The 20491-nt window shown below is 43.6% G+C and overlaps 1 protein-coding gene across 2 annotated transcripts; it reads right to left on the minus strand.

Moving 5' to 3' along the window:
* Positions 1 to 170: 170 nt before the first annotated feature.
* Positions 171 to 20477, minus strand: UNC50 (unc-50 inner nuclear membrane RNA binding protein). Of its 2 annotated transcripts, none has more exons than XM_019753898.3 (6): positions 20321 to 20477; positions 19125 to 19408; positions 18259 to 18379; positions 2196 to 2335; positions 2018 to 2119; positions 171 to 510 (listed from the first exon to the last, which is right to left on the minus strand). In XM_019753898.3, the coding sequence occupies exons 2-6, from the start codon at positions 19402 to 19404 to the stop codon at positions 374 to 376; spliced, it is 780 nt and encodes a 259-aa protein (XP_019609457.1). In that variant the 5' UTR covers positions 19405 to 19408; positions 20321 to 20477; the 3' UTR covers positions 171 to 373. The 2 variants fall into 2 exon arrangements, with proteins under 2 accessions (XP_019609457.1, XP_019609458.1); XM_019753899.3 differs by having other exon boundaries at positions 19125 to 19404; positions 20321 to 20463.
* Between the last annotated feature and the right edge of the window lie 14 nt (positions 20478 to 20491).

The following is a 20491-nucleotide window of genomic DNA, read 5'->3' on the forward strand; positions in this document are numbered from 1 at the left end:
GGGTTAAACTAGAATGCAGCCCCTCAGCGATGGAGGCAGACTGGACCTTGTGCACGCTTTCAAAAATAATTCATTTTAAAAATCATTTTACCTTTCTAATGTCCTCATGCCCATAGTACTTTGTATAGCATTCTTGGTTGTGTAAATATTAGAATGAATAAAATACATGCTTTAATTTAAAAAATATTTATTATAGAAATGTACATTTAGTTTTAAGGAATGTATTTGACAATAGTGTTAACATACATATTTCCTCAATTGGCAAACTTTACACCTTTAAGAAGATATCTACAATGAGAGTTTACTTACAAGTTTCCTAAGAAATCACTTCGCCAATACTGTTGACACAGTTAAGATACAACAGTCTCACTTTTCATTTCACTCTGTACTTGTAGAAGGAGCACAGCGCATGAGTGAAGTTCCATCCCAGGGCTAGTGACAGCCCGTAGAGCAGAATGAGAGGCGCAAATGGGTAGAGAAGAATTACTGTATTTTTCAAAAATGGCAATGCTGGAAAAGAAATAAATCCAAATTCAGTTTTTAGAAGAGAAAATATGACTAATAAATGAACATCCTGAAAGACAGCTCTTATTACAACATGTGGGGCCAAACAGGAACACGCCCTCTGAATCTGTAAGATGCTGGTGTGGGGCTGGAGCTCTCCTGGGCTCACTTTAGCTGCTTCCCTTCTCCGGCCGTGAAGAAGCCCAGAGCAGGGACTATCTCAGCACAGACGCTGAATGAGAAGCAACTCGGGACTAACACAAGAATGAGGAACAAGCATCACAAATATTAAGGAAAACAGTGGCGAGTTTAAACCTGTGTCAGCTTCAGAAGCCGCTACGAGTCCATCTTAAAATACCAACAGAGATGGATGATGTAGGAAAAGAACAACTCCTAGCTATCTGAGATTTCCCAATGTAGAAAGCATGACACCTCCACTCTGAGAAGGTAAGATCTCAAGTAGTATCCCAAGCTTTAGGAAAGAACTAAAATTCTCAAATATAAAATCTGTCCCCAAGTAGCCACATTTCTTTCTTGCTCATTGCTTAGTTAGTGGGTCCCCACCCCATACATTCTAACTAAATAGTCCTCAGACAGGAAGCCCCCAAACTGTAACTGAGCTGTAACCAAACTATTCTAAAGCTACTAGGACAGTGGTCAAAACTCCACTCAGAACCAGTTACGGCGTGGTAACCACAGTGATGACATGTCACAAATATCCCCTTTGAACTAAAGAAAGGCCTCCCAATGCCCTAAACAAGGTATTAAATTCGAGGAGGTGAAGTGGTCCCTGGCAAAGCAGCCGAGGGGGTGGGGACAGCTCCGACCAGAGGCACCAGCCAGGGGTAAGTACAAGTGGTTTGTGTTTACAGTGAGGCCCTAACCATCCAGAAAGGAAGGGTTAAAAAACACCATGTTTGTAAGTTATGAAATATCTAGATTTAATTTAGCTCTATTTAATGGAGATCATTTAAAATAAATGAAGAATAACGTAAACACGTTTCTCAGTCACGTTAAGAAAAGGGGACTGAAAGCAGGATTTAACCATAAATTTGTCAATCTATCCTGAGGCCAGAAGTGGGGCCCGACCTGTGATCACCTACAGAACCTACAGTGATCACAAGAATGGGAAATGAGGCAGAGGTGTTAAATCCCTACGTGGCCACTCATGCGACCCAGGCCTGCCTTCACTCTCACCTGCTGGTGACCAGAACCTGAGAGCCTGGGGAGGAGGAAACGGCGAGGGTTCCTGCCGTGACTCAGTCAGTCAATATGGTTCCTTGCAACAAAATTGGTTCCGTATCAGCTGTGCCACTTTGCAGATGTGCAATCCTGGCCAAGTTACTTAATCTCCCTATGCTTGTTCCTCGTTTGAAAAATGTGTTGCTGGGAAGATTAAATGACATAACTCACCCAAAGGACTTGGGGCAGTGCCTGCAATGCTCCATAAAAGTAAGCTTACTGTATCACACTCCCCCTCCCTGTTACGTGTCTGGCCGTGGGCAGTACTTACCGCTGTATCCCAGGAAGGTCACATAGATGTAATAACCCACTGCAATCAACCAGAAGGTGTTTCCGACCAAATAGCCAATAAACGTGTCTGTCAGGATGACATCTGCCGGAGACATGCAGACAATGAGTCCAGTGCACAGTGACAACTCGGTGAGCAGCTGAGTAGCGAGTGTACTTACGGTTGATAAAAAACAGCTGGATAAAATGCAGGATGACTAGGAGAGGGTAAAAGGCGTTCAGATGCACATCGAAGGCGTAGCCCCACTCCACGTCGTAGTCTCTGCTCTGCCGTTTCACCAAGTACTTGTTAGAGATGAACCTGAAAAGCAACATTCCAATCACTTTCATACTACAATACAATTCACTCTGGGAAGGTTTCCTGACAACATGCTGTACCGAGCATTACCCCAGACGCTGGAGACACTTGGTAAACAAAACACAAAAACCTCTGCCTTCAATCGAGGGGGAGCAGACCAACAACATAAATGTGTCACGTGGCACCATGGAGAAAATGTGCGGGAACAGACAGAATTCCGAGTACAATGTTAGATGTGACATCTGGCAGTGACAGGAGTTATGGGGCCAGAGCTTGCCAGGCTGCCGGGAGGCCCTGTGCAGAGCAGGTGGCAGGTGCGTGGTGTGTCTGCAGAACGGGCAAGGACACCAGTGTGCCGGAACAAGGGAGCAGAGTAGCAGGAAGTGAAATCAGAAAAGAAACGGGGCCAGAGCCTGTCGCCACTGTGGCTTTTACTCTTGGTGAAATAAGGAGTCATCTGACTTACTGTTTTGACCAAGTTCCTCTGGTTGCCAATCTGAGAACAGACAGCAGGGACGAGCGGAAGCGGAGGCCAGTTGGGGGGGAAGAACAGGATGGTAGCAGTGGGGTGGTGACATACTGTACTTAGAAGGCAGAGCCAATAGAATTTGTTTATTGGATGGGGAGGATGAGGGGAAAAATCCAGGATGACAGATTTCTGCCTCAAACAAATGGAAGACTGAGGTGGGAGTGGCTTCAGAAAGGATGGCTAGCGTTAATACAGAACCGAATTTAGCAGAATATCAGTGTAGTGTGCTTTTGACAAAATGCCTGAATGTCTTTTATATGCTTAATTTTAAAAAATGTATTTAATGAAGGGACAAAAATTCAATACATTATGTAACCCACAAAACAAAATATTTGGGGGGGAAGATCTTGGGGGGGGGAATAAAAATAAAAGAAAGGATGGCTGGGGGCAGGAAGGAAAGTCAGCAGTTTGGATTTGGACTTCTTACACTGAAGACCCCTTTGTACAGAGTAAGAAGTACGTAAAGTCTAGAGTTTGGAGAAGGCCAAACTGCAGCTATAAACCCATCAGTGTGTAGATGATAATGGTATCACCCCCAGAACTGGTCCAAGGCCTATGACCTGGGGTACCCCCTATTGAAAGGTCAGGGAGCCAGGAGGAACTAAAAGTAGAGTGGCCAGTGACCTGTCCAGCCATAAAAACAATTATTCACAGTTATGTTACTGTTCTACAGCATGGCCTACTAGTTCAGTTAAATTATGAATGAACGAAAAGTAAAATAATCAGCTTTCAGTCCCGGTGGGCATAGTAAGACCCCAAACTCCCGTCTTCCCAGGAACTGACATTTACACCCGCAGAGAACAATTCCCGCTGAAGAACAGGGCTGCCTGAGCAGCTTCTGCACAGCAAACGAGACAGAAACGCAGTCCCGTGGGAACCCCGCCCCCAGCACACCTGCCCCTGAAGAGCCCGCCCAGGGGCACAGTGAGAAAACTGGTTTAAGAGGCACCTAGTCTATACTGGGAGGAAATCCATTTACTAACCCTAGAGCATCTGCCAAATAGGAAGGGAACAGTGGGAACGCTGTTCAGTGTTGGGGGCACAGACAGCACCATTTGCTGCCCTCCCCGCCCCTTGACCACGTGGGCAGGACATGATCCAGGCAGCGTAGCAGTCTCCAAGCTGGGCAAGGCTGTCAGTGCACCAGTCCTCACGCCCACCCATACCTCCTCGGCTTCTCCTCGGGACTCCCTGTGGCCCGTACCCTCTCCAGCAAGCTTGTGGCCTGGCATGGCTTACCCCCTGGTCTCCCTGTGGCTGCTCCAGCTCCAGCTTCCAGCAGGCCTGCCAAAGTGACCCTGCTGCCCCTGGCACCCCCTATGGCTGGCACCGGCTCTAGCTACAGCTCCCGCCCCAGTATGGCCTGTCCCTGGGTCTTCCCAACACACACAGTCTACAGGAGGGAAGCTCCTACACAAGGCCATCCCTTCAAGACCAGAGAGGTAGCCATCTCCCCTAACTCAGACATAGCAAAAATGACTCAACAAAAAAATAAATTCTAAACCAAAGACTAGGATAAAACCGCAGAAAAAAAATTTAAATGAAACAGACACAAGCAATCTACCACGTGCAGAGCTCAAAACACTGGTTATAAGAATGCCCAATGGCCTCAGGAGAATACATGAACTCGGAGAACCAAAATATAGAAGATGTAAAACAGAACCAATCAGAACTGAATAACACAATAATTGAAAATACACTAGAGGGAATCAACAGCAGATCAGCTGATACAGAAGTGTGATCAGGGAGCAGGAAGATTAGGTAATGGAAATCACCCAATGGAAAGAGCAAAAAGATTTTAAACAGAAACTCTGATCAAGATTGTGGAATAAGTGAACTCTGAGCTCCCCCCAATCACACCAAAATTACAACGAAATTACAGAACAACCATCACTGAAAACCACCCAAAGACTAGCTGAACAGAATTGCTGTAACTATAGATACAAAACAAAAGCCACGTGGAGACCAGTAGGAGAGGTGGCGACACAACAGCTACCCACACCCACGTGTGGTGGTGAAGAATCGAGAGCGAGAACTCAGCTGCAGGTCTCCCCTGAAGAGCAGGGGGTCCCAGCCCCACACTGGCCTCCCCAGTCCAGGGTTCCAGTGCCAGCAAAAGGAGACCCCACAACATCTGGCTGTGAAAACCAACATGGATTGCATCTGAGAGACAGGGCTGCTAGAGACCAAGGCACTGCTCTCACAGGGCCTGCACTCAGACTCCCTCACTCAGCTCCAGCGCTGAGGCAGTAGCTCAGAAGGCACCAAGAACATACAGGGAGGAGCTGAACTGATTAACTTCAGGAAGGGGCCTGGAGGGGTCAGGACAACTGTCACGGGACAAAAGCACTCACAGAAACCGCTATTACTTTGCTGAGCTTTCTTCCCACTCGACCCACACAGAACAGGCAGGTACCAAATCTGTGCTCTCCATAAACCTGACTGACATTGTTCTCCCACCCTGCTGATTCCCTGAGACCTGCCCCACCCCACTTGCTCACACAGCCTGAGCCTCTTCAAACAGCTCCTCCACGAGTGGCCTGGCATGGCACACAGTGTGGACAACCCCACTGCAAACCCCACATGAGTGGTGGCTTTCCTAGGCTTGCGCTGCACTTTCCCAAAGCTCTGCAAAGCCCAAACAAGCAGCAGCTGGTCGTAGCGCGCATTGTAGCTCTTGCCAAGTGGCTCTAAGCCCAGTATCAGTGGCAACCAGCCTCAACTTGCACTGTAACACCGATCAGGTGGACCCAAGTCTGGCATAAGCAGTGGCCACTCTTGGCTGTCATGTAGCTCCGACTAAGAGGCCACAAGCCAGGCACAGTGGCAGCTGGTCTCAGCCCACATTATAGTGCCCATCAAAGGGTCCCAAGTCTGGCACTAATGCCAGCCGGCCTGAGTTCACAGTGTAGCCTCTCCCAGGCACCTCCAAGTCCAGCAGAAGCAGCAACCAACCATATATCACTTTGCAGCTCCTACCAAGAGACACCAAGCCAGGCACAAGTGGCGGCTACACTGGGCCTGTACTGGAGCCCCTCCCAAGAGGCTCCAGACCCAAAACACCTGGTGGCCAGCTTCAGACCACACCAGAGCACCAACCAACCAGCGCCACAAATGACACACCAAAGGGTGGACTTGGCTGGCACCACAGCCCTGCTAAAGCAACTCCCACTCTGTAAGGTCAGCCCCCACATAACAGCTTGTCCGCTGTGGTCACATCCAGCCCTCACAGCCAGTCACCCTGAGGGTCAATCCCACCCACTGATGTGCCAACAGCAATTAAGGCTCAACTACAACAGAGGGCACACATCACCCATACAAGGGACACACCTGGAGTACCTGGTTCTGATGACTAAGGAGACTGCACAGTGGGTCCCACAGGGCACCTACTACATAAGGCCACTCTACTAAGACCAGAAGGCAAAGCAGCCCTACCTAATACATGGAAACACAGGGAGGCAGCCAAAATGGGGAGACATAAGAAACATGTCCCAAATAAAAGAACAGAACAAAGCTCCAGAAAAAGAACTAAACAAAATGGAGACAATCTATCAGATGCAGAATTCAAAACACTGGTTATAAGGATGTTCAGTGATCTCAGTGAGAACTTCAACAAAAGATAGGAAACATAAAAATGGAGATAGAAAACACAATAAAGAACTAATCAGAAATAAAGAATACAATAACTAAAATGAAATATACATTAGAGGGAATCAAGAATAGAATAGATGAAGTAGAAGATCAACTCAGTGATTTAGAAGGTAGCAGAAAACACCAAATCAGAACAGCAAAAAGAAAAAAATAATCCAAAAAAATGAGGAAAGTTTAAGGGGCCTCTGGGACAACATCAAGTGTATCAACATTCACATTATAGGGGGACCAGAAGGAGGAGGGAAAGAAAGGAACTAAAAACCTATTTGAAGAAATAATGGAAAAATTCTCTAACCTGGTGAAGAAAATAAATATACAGGCCCAGGAAGCACAGAGAGTCCCAACAAGATGAACCCAAAGAAAACCGCAAGTCACATCATAATTAAAATGCCAAAAGTTAAAGACAAAGAACGAACCTTAAAAGTAGCAAGAAAAAAGCAGTTAGTCCTATGACAGTCCAAGGGAGCTCCCATAGGACAGTGAGCTGATTTCTCAACAGAAACTGCAGGCCAGAAGGGATTGGCATGAAATATTCAAAGTGATGAAAAGCAAGGACCTACAACCATGTCTACTCTACCCAGCAAGTCTATCATTTAGAATCCAACGACAGATAAAGACTTCCCCAGACAAGAAAAAGCTAAAGGAGTTCATCACCACCAAACCAGAATTACAAGGAATCTCAGTGGAACTACTTTAAGATGAAAAGAAGAAAAAAAAAAGATGAATAAAATGGCAATAACTACACATCTATCAACAATTATTTTAAATGTAAATGGATTAAATGCTCCAATCAAAACACAAAAAGAAAAGGTGGCTGAATGGATAAGAAAACAAGACCCTTTCATATGCTGACTACAAGAGACTCACTTCAGATAAAAAAAACACACTGAAAATAAAGGGATGGGGAAAAGATATTTCATGAAAATGGAAAACAAACGACAAATCTGAAGTAGCAATACTTATACCAGACAAAATAGACTTTAAAACAAAGGCTGTAACAAGAGACAAAGAAGAATCCAGTAATCCCACTTGTGGGTATTTATCCGAAAAACCTAACACGCTACATCAAGGAGATGTGTGCATACATATGTTCATTGCAGCATTGTCTACAATGGCCAAGATGTGGAGGCAGCCTGGGTGTCCATTGATGGATGAATGGAAAGGAGGTGGTGGTACATATGTACAATGGAATATTGCTCAGCCATGGAAGGGAACAGGTTCTTGCCACCTGCAGCGCCATGTATGACCCTGAAGGGTGTTGTGCTGAGTGGAGTGTCAGACACAGAAAGACAGGTGCAGTGTGATTTTGCTTATATGTGGAATCTTAAGAACAAAATAAACAAAACAGAAGCAAACTCAGAGATACAGAGGACATTTTGAGGACTGCCAGACAGCAGTGAGACTGGGAATAGGTGAAAAAAAAGGGGAAGTGATTAAGAAGTTCAAATTGGGGGAGGAGGAAAAATGGCGGAGTGAGGTGAGCCTCTGTAAAGCTCCCCTGGAATTTACAACGAATCGAACAACAAAAACTCCACAAAGGACACCCTGCACAGCAGACAGGCAAGATGAAGAGGCCCACTACCGACTGAAATCACCTACAGATGGGAGATTCGCGCGAGTGGAGGGAGGAGAAAACGGAGAAGTGCGCGGAGACGGAGCCGCGCGGGCGCAGGACGCAGACCTAGCTCAGTGCTCTGAGCTTGCTGCTTCCCGGAACTACCGCAGCTGCGGGAGAGGGAAGAACTCGGACTGCTAGGGCTCCGCTTATGGCCCACAGGGCTGAGGAGACAGCATATAACACGGCTGAACCCAATGCTCACGGCAGAGACCTCGGAGAAAAGACTGAGGGAAAAAGGCTGAAAACGGTGGTTTAAGCCCTCACTGCCAAGCAGAGAATGGAGCCTTAGGCATTGAGACTAGCCACCCCCTCCCTACCCTCCCAGAGCTCGCCCGGCCCCCACCTACCCGGTGCTAGAAGTGGAACAGTAGCAGTGTCAGATCAAAAGAACAGAATATTTGCTGTTCTGAGAACTGTGGACCGCAGACACAGATTCGCAGTCCAACTAGTTCCAGCAAAGGGGAGGGAGCTGTGGAAGCAGGACTGGCTGTGGTGGTGGTCGCTGCCATTGCTCTGGGCCACCTCTCACAGCTCACCCCGCCCATGGCCCCACCTATCTGGGCGGATCCCTGCAGGAGTAAACAGAACTGCTGAAACATACGGGCTCTGAACCTGGAGCTGGAAGAGCTTTGGAACATCAAAAGCTCTCCACATACCCACCGGGACACTGCGCCCTGTGACCTAGACGAACTATTAACAGAGGAGAAGCCCGTCTCCCAGGGAATCCCCCCATTCTGTGAGAAGCTGGAATAGTGCAGAGAAAACATAGCACTACCGTGTGGGACAAGAAAAATAAGCTGCAGTTGGAGAAAGAAATAAAACATTCTACTAACAAGTACTGGAAAACAAAAGAAAGACCGCTTCCTATCAACCTGTTGCAGAAGCCACTCCTGTAGATGTCTAGGAAGAGAAATAGTAAATCAGTAATTGCCATGAATAACCAAGGCAACAAGATAGCTCAGAAAGAAAGTGAAAAATCTCCAGAGAAGGCACTTAAAGATACAGAAATATGTGACTTAAATGACAGAGAATTCAAGATTGCAGTTCTGAAAAAACTCAACGAGATGCAAGAAAACACAGATAGGCAGTTAAATGAACTCAGAAACACAATCAAAGAACAGCATGAGCATTTTACGAAAGAGATTGAAATTTTAAAAAACCAAATAGAATTTCTGGAGATTAAGAACTCAACAGAAGAAATTAAGAACGAAATAACCAGCTTAGGTAGTAGAGTTGACCAGATGGAGGAAAGAATCAGTGACATCGAAGATAGAAACCTGGAAATGACACAGATGGAAGAAGAAAGAGACTTGAGACTTAAAAGAAATGAAAGAACTCTACAAGAATTTTCTGACTCCATCAGAAAGAGCAATGTAAGAATAATGGGCATACCAGAAGGAGAAGAAAGAGAGAAGGGAACAGAGAATATATTCAAACAAATCGTCAATGAGAACTTCCCAAACTTGTGGACAGAACTGGACCCTCAAATCCAAGAAGCAAATAGAACACCTAATTACCTCAATCCCAACAGGCCTTCTCCAAGGCACATTGTATTAAAGCTGTCTAAAATCAACGACAAAGAAAGAATCCTCAAGGCAGCCAGGGAAAAGAAGACGGTAACTTACAAAGAAAAGCCCATTAGATTATCATCAGATTTTTCAGCAGAAACTCTACAAGCCAGGAGGGAGTGGAACCAAATATTCAAACTACTGAAAGAGAGAAATTATGAGCCAAGAATAATATATCCAGCAAAGATATCCTTTAGATATGAAGGAGGAATAAAGACCTTTCCAGACACAGAAGCTGAGGGAATTTTCTAATACACGACCTGCACTACAAGAAATACTAAAGGAGGCTATTTGACCACCATCAACAGGGACAATTTGTGGCAACCAAAACATAAAAATGGGGAGAGTAAACGCCTGAACCGGAATACAGGAATGGAGAAAGTAAGCGTGCTGAAGAAAACGGAATACTCTAAATATCAAATTTTCTTTTATATAAACTTAAGGGTAACCACTCAAAAAAAATCCAGAACTGAAATATATACTGTAATAAAAGAAGAAACAGAGGGAAACATCATAGATTACCACCACACAGAAATAACAGACAACAACAAAAAGGCAAAGAAACAATGGAGACACAGCCTTACCAGAAAACTAAAGATAGAATGACAGGATATCCTTACATATCAATTATCACCCTAAATGTAAATGGACTGAACTCACCAATAAAAAGGCACAGAGTAGCAGATTGGATCAAAAAATTAATCCCAACCATATGTTGTCTCCAAGAGACACATCTCAGCTACAAGGACAAGCATAGACTCAAAGTGAAAGGGTGGAAATTGACATTCCAAGCAAATGGTACCCAGAGAAAATCAGGTGTAGCCATAACGATATCAGATGAAACAGACTTCAAGGTGAAAAAGATAACAAGAGACAAAGATGGACATTTCATAATGGTGAAGGGGACTATACAACAAGACATAACAGACATCAATATTTATGCCCCCAATCAGGGAGCACTGAAATATACCAAGCAACTACTAACAGAACTAAAGGGAGAAATTGACCAAAACACAATTATACTAGGGGACTTAAATACATCATTGACAGCTATGGCTAGATCATCCAAACAGAAAATAAATAACGAAATAGCAGCCCTAAATGACACATTAGATGAAATGGACATAATTGACATATATAGAGCACTTCATCCTAAAACATCAGACTATACATTCTTTTCTAGTGTACACGGAACATTCTCAAGGACAGACCATATATTGGGACATAAAATCAGCCTCAGCAAATTTAAGAAGATTGAAATCATACCAAGCATATTCTCTGATCACAAGGCTTTGAAATTGGATATCAACTGCAAAAAGAAAGCAGGAAAAAACACAAATACATGGAGATTAAACAACATACTTTTAAAGAACGACTGGGTCAAAGAAGAAGTTAGAGCAGAGATCAAAAGATACTTAGAAACAAATGACAATGAAAATACATCCTACCAAAATTTTTGGGATGCAGCGAAAGCAGTTTTAAGAGGGAAATTTATCTCATTACAGGCCTATCTCAAGAAACAAGAAAACTCCCAAATAAATAGCCTCATGTTACACCTTAAAGAACTAGAAAAAGAAAAACAAGTGAAACCCAAGGTCAGCAGAAGAAAGGAAATAACAAAAATTAGAGCAGAACTAAATGAAATAGAGAACAAAAAGACAATAGAAAAAATTAATGTGACAAAGAGCTGGTTCTTTGAAAAGATTAACAAAATTAACAAACCCTTGGCTATACTAAGATAAAAAGAGAGAAGACACTAATTAACAAAATCAAAAACGAAAAAGGGGAAGCTATCACGGACACCACAGAAATACAAAGGATCATCCAAGAATACTATGAAGGACTATGTACCACCAAATTCAACAACCTAGAAGAAATGGACAAGTTTTAGAAATATATAGCCTTCCAAGGCTGAACCATGAAGAACTGGAAAATCTAAACAGACCGATCACCAGTAACGAAATTGAATCAGTCATCCAAAACCTTCCCAAAAGCAAAAGTCCGGGACCAGATGGCTTCACTAGTGAATTCTACCAAACCTTCAAAGAGGAGCTAATACCAATCCTGCTCAAACTCTTCCAAAAAATTGAAGAAGAGACAGTACTCCCTAACTCATTTTATGAGGCCAATATTACCCTGATACCAAAACCTGGTAAGGACAGCACAAAAAAAGAAAACTACAGACCAATATCTCTGATGAATACCGATGCAAAAATCCTAAATAAAATTCTAGCAAATCGAATACAACAATGTATTAAAAAGATTATTCATCACGACCAAGTGGGGTTCATCCCCGGGGCACAAGGATGGTTCAACATCCGGAAATCCATCAATGTGATACATCACATAAACAAAATAAAGGACAAAAATCACATGTATATCAATTGATGCAGAAAAAGCATTTGACAAGATACAACATCCATTTATGATTAAAACAATAAAATAGGTATAGAAGGAAAATACCTTAACATAATAAAGGCGATATATGACAAGCCCTCTGCTAATCTCATAATTAATGGTGAAAAACTGAAGCCCTTTTCTCTACATTCAGGAACACGACAGGGTTGTCCCCTATCACCTCTGCTTTTCAACATAGTGTTGGAAGTCCTTGCCAGAGCAATCAGGCCAGAGAAAGAAATAAAAGGCATCCAAATTGGGAATGAAGAAGTTAAATTATCACTCTTTGCAGATGACATGATGCTATATATAGAAAACCCTAAAGACGCCACCAAAAAGCTATTAGAAACAATCAACGAATACAGTAAAGTGGCTGGCTACAAAATCAACGTACAAAAGTCCATTGCATTCCTATATACAAACAATGAAATCTCAGAAAAAGAAATACAAAAATCAATTCCTTTAGCAATTGCAGCAAAAAGAATAAAATACCTAAGAATAAACTTAACTAAGGATGTGAAAGACCTATGTGCTGAAAACTATAAGACATTTTTGAAAGAAATTGAAGAAGACACAAAGAAATGGAAAGACATTCCGTGCTCATGGATTAGAAGAATCAACATAGTTAAAATGGCCATATTACCCAAAGCAATATACAGATTTAATGCAATCCCCATCAAAATCCCAATGGCATTTTTTAAAGAAATAGAACGAAAAATCATCAGATTTGTTTGGAACCACAAAAGACCCCGAATAGCCAAAGCAATCTTAAAAAAAAAGAACAATAATGGAGGTATCACACTTCCTGACTTTGGCTTGTACTACAGGGCTACAATAATCAAAACAGCATGGTATTGGCAGAAAAACAGACACATAGACCAATGGAATAGAACTGAGAACCCAGAAATAAAACCATATAAATATGGACAGATAATTTTTGACAAAGAAGCTAAAAACATACAATGGAGGAAAGACAGCCTCTTCAATAAATGGTGCTGGGAGAATTGGATAACTACGTGCAAAAGAATGAAACTGGACTATTTGTCACCATGTACCAAAGTTAATTCAAAATGGATCAAAGACTTAAGCATAAGACCTGACACAATAAACTGCATAGAAGAAAACATAGGTACTAAACTTATGGACCTTGGGTTCAAAGAGCATTTTATGAACTTGACTCCAAAGGCAATGGAAGTAAAAGCTAAAATAAACGAATGGGACTATATGAAACTTAAAAGCTTCTGCACAGCAAAAGAAACCATCGACAAAATAAAGAGGCCACCAACTGAATGGGAGAAGATTTTTGCAAACAGTGCCTCCGATAAGGGGCTAATATCCAGAATATACAAGGAACTCACGCAACTCAACAAGAAAACAAACAACCCAATTGAAAAATGGGCAGAGGCCCTGAAGAGACATTTCTCCAAAGAGGACATACAAATGGCAAATAGACCTATGAAAAAATGCTCAACATCACTAATCATCAGAGAAATGCAAATCAAAACCAGAATGAGATATCGCCTCACCCCAGTCAGAATGGCTATCATCAACAAGACAAATAATAACAAATGTTGGAGAGGCTGTGGAGAAAAAGGAACCCTCATACACTGTTGGTGGGAATGCAGACTGGTGCAGCCGTTATGGAAGGCAGTGTGGAGGTTCCTCAAAAAATTATGAATAGAATTGCAATATGACCCAGCAATCCCTCTCCTAGGTATCTACCCAAAAAATCTGAAAACATTTATACATAAAGACACGTGTGCTCCAATGTTCACTGCAGCTTTGTTTATGGTGGCCAAGACATGGAAACAACCAAAATGTCCTTTGATAGATGAATGGATAAAGAAGTTGTGGTATATATACACAATGGAATACTATTCGGCGGTAAGAAAAGATGATATAGGAACATTTGTGACAACATGGATGGATCTTGAGAGTGTACTCTGAGCGAAATAAGTCAGACAGAAAAAGCAGAGAACCATATGATTTCACTGATATGTGGTATATAAACCAAAAACAACAAAAGAACAAGACAAACAAATGAGAAACAGAAACTCATAGACACAGACAATAGTTTAGTGATTACCAGAGGGTAAGGGGGGTGGGGGGTGGGAGATGAGGGTAAGGGGGATCAAATATATGGTGATGGAAGGAGAACTGACTCTGGGTGGTGAACACACAATGGGATTTATAGATGATGTAATACAGAATTGTACACCTGAAATTCTATGTAATTTTACTAACAATTGTCACCCCAATAAATTTAAAAAATAAATTAAAAAAAAACAAAAGAAGTTCAAATTGGTCGTTACACAGTAATCATGGGGATGTAGGGTTTAGCATAAGGAATATAGTCAATAATATTGTAACAACTATGTATGGTGTCAGAGGGGTACTAGATTTATTGCGGTGATAGATGGGAGGGTGGTTGGGGGCAGGACGATAAAGCTGAAGACATTAAGAACTACAAATCGGGGCCGGCCCGGTGGCTCAGGTGGTTAGAGCTCCATGCTTCTAACTCCGAAGACAGCCGGTTCGATTCCCAAATGGGCCAGTGGGCTCTCAACCACAAGGTTGCCAGTTCAACTCTTTGAGTCCCGACGCAAGGGATGGTGGGCTCTGCCCCCTGCAACTAAAATTGAACACGGCACCTTGAGCTGAGCTGCCGCTGAGCTCCCGGATGGTTCAGTTGGTTGGAGCGCATCCTCTTAACCACAAGGTTGCTGGTTCGACTCCTGCAAGGGATGGTGGGCTGCGTCCCCTGCAACTAGCAAAACGGCAACTGAACCTGGAGCTGAGCTGCGCCCTCCACAACTAAGAGATTGAAAGGACAACAACTTGACTTGGAAAAAAGTCCTGGAAGTACACACTGTTCTCCAATAAAGTCCTGTACCACTTCCCCAATTAAAAAAAAAAAAAAAAAAAAAATCTTTAAAAAAAAAAGAACTACAAATCGGTAATTACAAATCAGTCATGGGGATGTAAAGCATAGGAAATACAGTCAATGATATGGTAATAACTATGTATAGTGCCAGGTGGGTGCTAAGACTAGTTAAAGGGATCACTTCTTAAATTATACAAATATCCAACCATTATGCTGTACACCTGAAATTAATATAAAATAATACTGAATGTCAACTGTGACTGAACAATTAAAAAAGGGGGAAAAAGTGAAGGGGAATAAGTGGTCCAAATTTCCAGGTATAAAACAAGTACGTCATGGAGATATAATGTACAACATGGGGAATACAGTCAATAACATTGTGATAGCAGGTACGGTGTCAGATGGTTGCTGGACTTATAGTGATCACTTCGTTAAGTATATAAATGTTGAATAACTATGGTGTACCCCTGAAACTGATATAATGTTGTATGTTAGCTGTATTTTAATTTAAATTATTTTAATTAATTAAAAAAATAAAAAACAAACTGAAACAGAAATAATCTCATCGATATAGAGAACTGGTGGCTGCCAAAGGGAAGAGAAATGGACAACTGGGTGGGAAAGGAGATTAAGAAGCACAAACTTCCAGTTATAAAATATGTCATGGGGATGTAATGTACAGCACACAGAATATAGTCAATAATATTGTAATAACTGTGTATTGTGCCAGGTGAGTATTAGCTTTATTATGGTGACCACTTTGTAAGATATATAAATGTCTAATCACTGTGCTACACTCCTCAAACTAACATAATATTGTATGTCACTACAATTAAAAATAAATTTAAAAATGTAAAATATCCAGATAACAGAAAAATAGATCTTTACAGGAAAAGAACAAAAAGGATCATTTGTATTATAAACACAGCTGTGGAAATTCAATGGACTATTATATGTGTGATTTCACATCAAGGACTCAGTTAAGAAAATGGTATGCCTACAGTGGAAATCAAAAGAGAAAAAATAAAAGAGGAAGAACATGGTACAGTACTAATGAAACAGTTCTGTACTCAGTTATCTGAAAATATCAAAATAATACTGCTTTGGTCGAACAAAAGGGAATTTACCAAAACCGCTTCCATTTAGCCAAGAACACGTGCCATCAAAGGAATGGAATAAGCCCCTGACCCACTCTGTGGTCCTACTCTTCTTCCTTAAACAGGCACTTTCCAGGCCTCTGTCCTCAGTGCGAGTCTCACCTCTGGAGCCGTCGTTCCTTCCGAGAGAGCTCAGAGACAGCTGTGGTCTTCCCCTCCCACCTCCACATTCATGAACCGTCACGCCCTCAGCTTGGCCCAGACGGTTGTAGGCTCAGAGTGGTGTTTCCAATGTCTACTGAACCTTTATTTCCGCTAACTATCCAACAAGCCACCTGAATTCAAAGTGGCCGGCAGGGAAGGCTTCCCGGTCACTCACTCCTAAGCCAGAACCTTGCCAGCACCCCAGAGGCGTGGGCCTCCTCCTTCCCACCCTCCTCACATCTTCTTAGCACAGGCAGCTCCCAGCCATCTCTCGCCTCCGTCCTATGCCCACCACACTGGCCTGGGCCTCCTCCGCTCACGCACACCCATGACTGTATCCAGCCTCGCCTCCTCCACTGCCACAGGAAACAGTTTTCCTGAAGTATAAATGTGGTATTATTTCCTTACTTCAAAGCTCCCCACCTCCCCCACCTCCAAACTCACACACACACACACACACACACACACACACACAGCCTATGACATAAAGTCCAATTCTTTTTTCTGAATTGTATTTAAAGCCAATTTCTCTAGTCAAATCTCTTCCGCGGCCATTCGGTGTCACCCTGCACTCCCAGACCTGGCGCGCTTCTCCACACATCTATGTCTTTCGCTTGGTACTGGGGCTCAACGATCCCATCGCCCCATACACCGCAGGCTGGTTCCTGTAGCGCCTCTGGCATGACCCATCACATGCCATCATTTCTCTTTTTAGCTGCTCACACACCTCACAACACAATGGAGAGCCTCAAAAACATACTGAGTCCTTCCCTATTTAAGTCACTCGCGCTGTCACAGTCATACTAAAGGTACGGACACCGGGATGAGGTGACTTCTGTGGCCCTCCAGAGTCAATGCTACGTGGCAGAATGCTTGCTACAAACTAAAGTGTTCCTTTGAAAGCCTTAGTGAATTTTTTTCATATACCATGTTTTTCCATGGATATTTTCATAACGTATATTAGCAGTATTATTAGGCCAAATTTTAGAATTTTAGGTTAACGATTTATTAACTATCTAGCATACACAAACCCTAGACTGTACTAGTCAGAAGTTACAAAGAAAAATAAAACATTAGTATCATCAAAGACTATAGTCTCAGAATTTTGTTTAAAATATTAATAGCTACCATTTACTATATGCCAGGTGCTTTTCCTACCACAAACTTCTCAAATACCTTACAAAATAGGTAATTCCGTTTTACGAAAGAGGAGACGGGGGCTAAGAATTACACAGTAAATGACTGAGCTGGCATTTGAACCCAGCTGTGCCTAAAATGCTCCATAGCGTTTTCTCCTGTCAACAATGACCATCAGCCCTGCCAACCACTCGCCCTCTACTGAGCTCACTCATCACACCCATTCCCTTTGCCCAGCATGCCAACCACACAGAGCCCTGTATCTGTGAGAACAATGAAAAACTAAACACTAGCTTTATATTCAGTACACTGTTGTCGTCAAACCAAAGCCAGTCAGACTGAGAACTCTTTCAATAAAACCCTGTGTATATGCACACCTCTCCCTCAGCAGGAAGGCACCAAAAGTTTAATCGCAAAATCCTTTTTTACAAATGTATTTTATTTAATGCCAAAGATTCAAAATAGGAGTCCATGGAATACATGTCTAGACCTTATAGTAGTGACCTACTGACAAATGCAGCAGAAAAATGAGCCATCGTCCAGACAAATGAAGCAGAATTGGCTAACTGCATAAGATTTTTCCAAAATAACGGATTTTGTTAGTGTGATATAATCATCATTTCAGTTCACTTATTTGCTGCACTTTAACAATGTAGTCCATCCCTACAGTATTTTCTGATACAGGTACACACTCAGAAGGGCAAATGATAACCATGTAGTCAAAATGGATGCTTTCAGTTCACCTACTGTTTTAATTTCCATCAGCCACTGTACCTCTGAAACAAGTCAAAGGTGGCCCTATAGTTGTATCTGAAGAGCCCAAGCAAGGTATGGTACTTACCACATCAGCGTCGAGATGAGAAGACCAACGCCTACACAATCTATGAATACGACCCAAAGGAGAAGCTTTAGCATCTTTAAAAATCCCATGTCCAGCACAAAGGCAAATCCTACAGTGGACACTGAAAGAAAGATTTATAAGATTCATTCAGGCACTTTGCTAGGTCTGGGGATACAAGGCAAAGTCCCAGCCCTCCAAATGCTCACAGTCCAGTGGCGGGACAGACAGGTAAACAAAACCCCCCAAGATGTGCTCTATATGGTTTAGAAATGCAAACCACCTCGGAACACAAAAGGGCCACTGAGATATTTCTAGTTTGCCGAGGCCCCTATCTGGTTCACCAGGGTGGCCCAGCATTTAGACCACCACCGGTACTAGAAAGACACATTTCAGTCCAGTTAAAGGTGAGAAAAATCTTACACACTTCAACACCCTAAAGGTAGGTAGGTAGGACCCTTTCACTACATGACTGGAGAACTTAAAAGGATGTTCTCAAGTTCCTATCAGTACTTTCAGAACACTCTGAATCTGCCTGATTGTGAAAAGCAGTTTCCAATCTTGATATTTCTTTTCACAGTAAGTTTGCACTTGGATATCAATTTATTTATCAGAGTATTTAAAACACATGAAGTGACTATCCTCTGCTTTTCAAAGTTCCGAGGTAACGGTTCACTCTGGCATCTACTTAGGACCTATAAGACAAAGAATACAACCTTCTTTCCTGTGATATTCTGAGGCTTTTGAAAGGAGGACAGAGCTTTAAATATCCCCAAATTCTGACCCACAATACGTTTAGAACAAATGACAAGTCCCGTCGAAACACTCAATTTGGTCTTCAACTTCACCTCAGATCAACTGACACTTACCACAGAGCCAGACGCTTAACAGGACCAAGAAAGCTGGGTCATCCCTGGCCCACTGATCCTTCGTCTGCTTTCGATAATGAAAGTTTCTATAAACCCTCTGCGGGGAAGTGAACAGGTAGAGCATCTGCCAGGCAGCAAACTCAAAGTCCATCTGCTGAAACCGAAAAAGTCTTCGCAGGTATTTGTACCGCTTAGCTCCAGCTGTGTGTCTTGCTGCATCCCTGGAGTTCAACGCTCCATTCCCCTGCACTGGGGAAGTCACTGAAATACTCGGTAACATCTTCCTAGGAAAGAAAACAAGGTTTTTTAAAAGTGATCTTAAAGTGTTGGCTACTAGCACCCCTCTTCCAACCGGAGTGAGGTCACGTGGCATGTCCACCCCAATCCTTGAGAAGAGTCAGGGATCAAAGCGAATGCAGTTGTTTCTGAGGCTTGTTTTGGGGCTGGAGAAACTTCTATTGCACATCAGGCAGGGGCAGTACCACGCCCTTCCAATCCATCGTAACAACACTTACACAAGTTCCCTACTTTCCCACACTTCACCTCCCCTCAACCCTCAGACAGCCCTGGGGGTGGAAGACAGACTGATTCTGACTCAGGGTCAAAATCCCGTGCTCTTAAGTATCAAGCCTTTCATGGAAAGCCTTTGTGTAGGCCAGTTAGAAACAGGTGATCCATCCGAGCATTACCAGCAGGCAGCTCGTTTCCTAAAAGGTGATACAAAAACAAAGCAAAACTCAACTCCCGAGCTTTACTGCCTGAAGAGTTCGGCAGGGGAACGACACCACGGGAGACCCGTCGAGCCAGTCTGAGGCTAGGTGAGCGCAGGTCTCGGGCCGGCCTCAGTGCCCCGTCTCCGCTCCCCAGGCCTCGGACGCCAGCAGCTCCCCGCCAGCCCGGGCCGCGGGTAGAATTGCCAGACGTAGCAAATAAAACCTACTACAAAGCTACAGGGATGCTTTTCAGTGTAAGAACGCCCGAAACACTGCATGGGACACACTCATACTAAACATTATTCGTTATTTGTCTGAAATTCAGCTGTAGCTGGGCGTCCTAGATTTTATCCCCCAACGTCACCGCAGGCAGAAACGCGGCGCCGGGGCACGTCACTGCAGGGCCGAGGGACGTTCCAGATGCCGGAGGAAACGGCACCGGGGTCCCAGCCGCGCGCGTACAGAGCGCTCCTCAGGCCTCACCTGGAGCCCCCTGCGGCCTCCGCCGGCTCCCCGGAAGCCCGCCACCTCCGCCCTGCAGCCGAACCCAGCAGCCGCAGGGACAACTCCCTTCCCTCAACGTAGACGGTGGTGCGACACGGGACGTGCGCCCACTTCCGCCGCGCGCGGCCTCTCGGGACCCGTAGTCCGCGA

The sequence above is a fragment of the Rhinolophus sinicus genome, chromosome 2 (genome assembly GCF_057876585.1).
Source record: "Rhinolophus sinicus isolate RSI-liver-muscle chromosome 2, RSI-T2T, whole genome shotgun sequence".
NCBI classification, from domain to species: domain Eukaryota; kingdom Metazoa; phylum Chordata; class Mammalia; order Chiroptera; family Rhinolophidae; genus Rhinolophus; species Rhinolophus sinicus.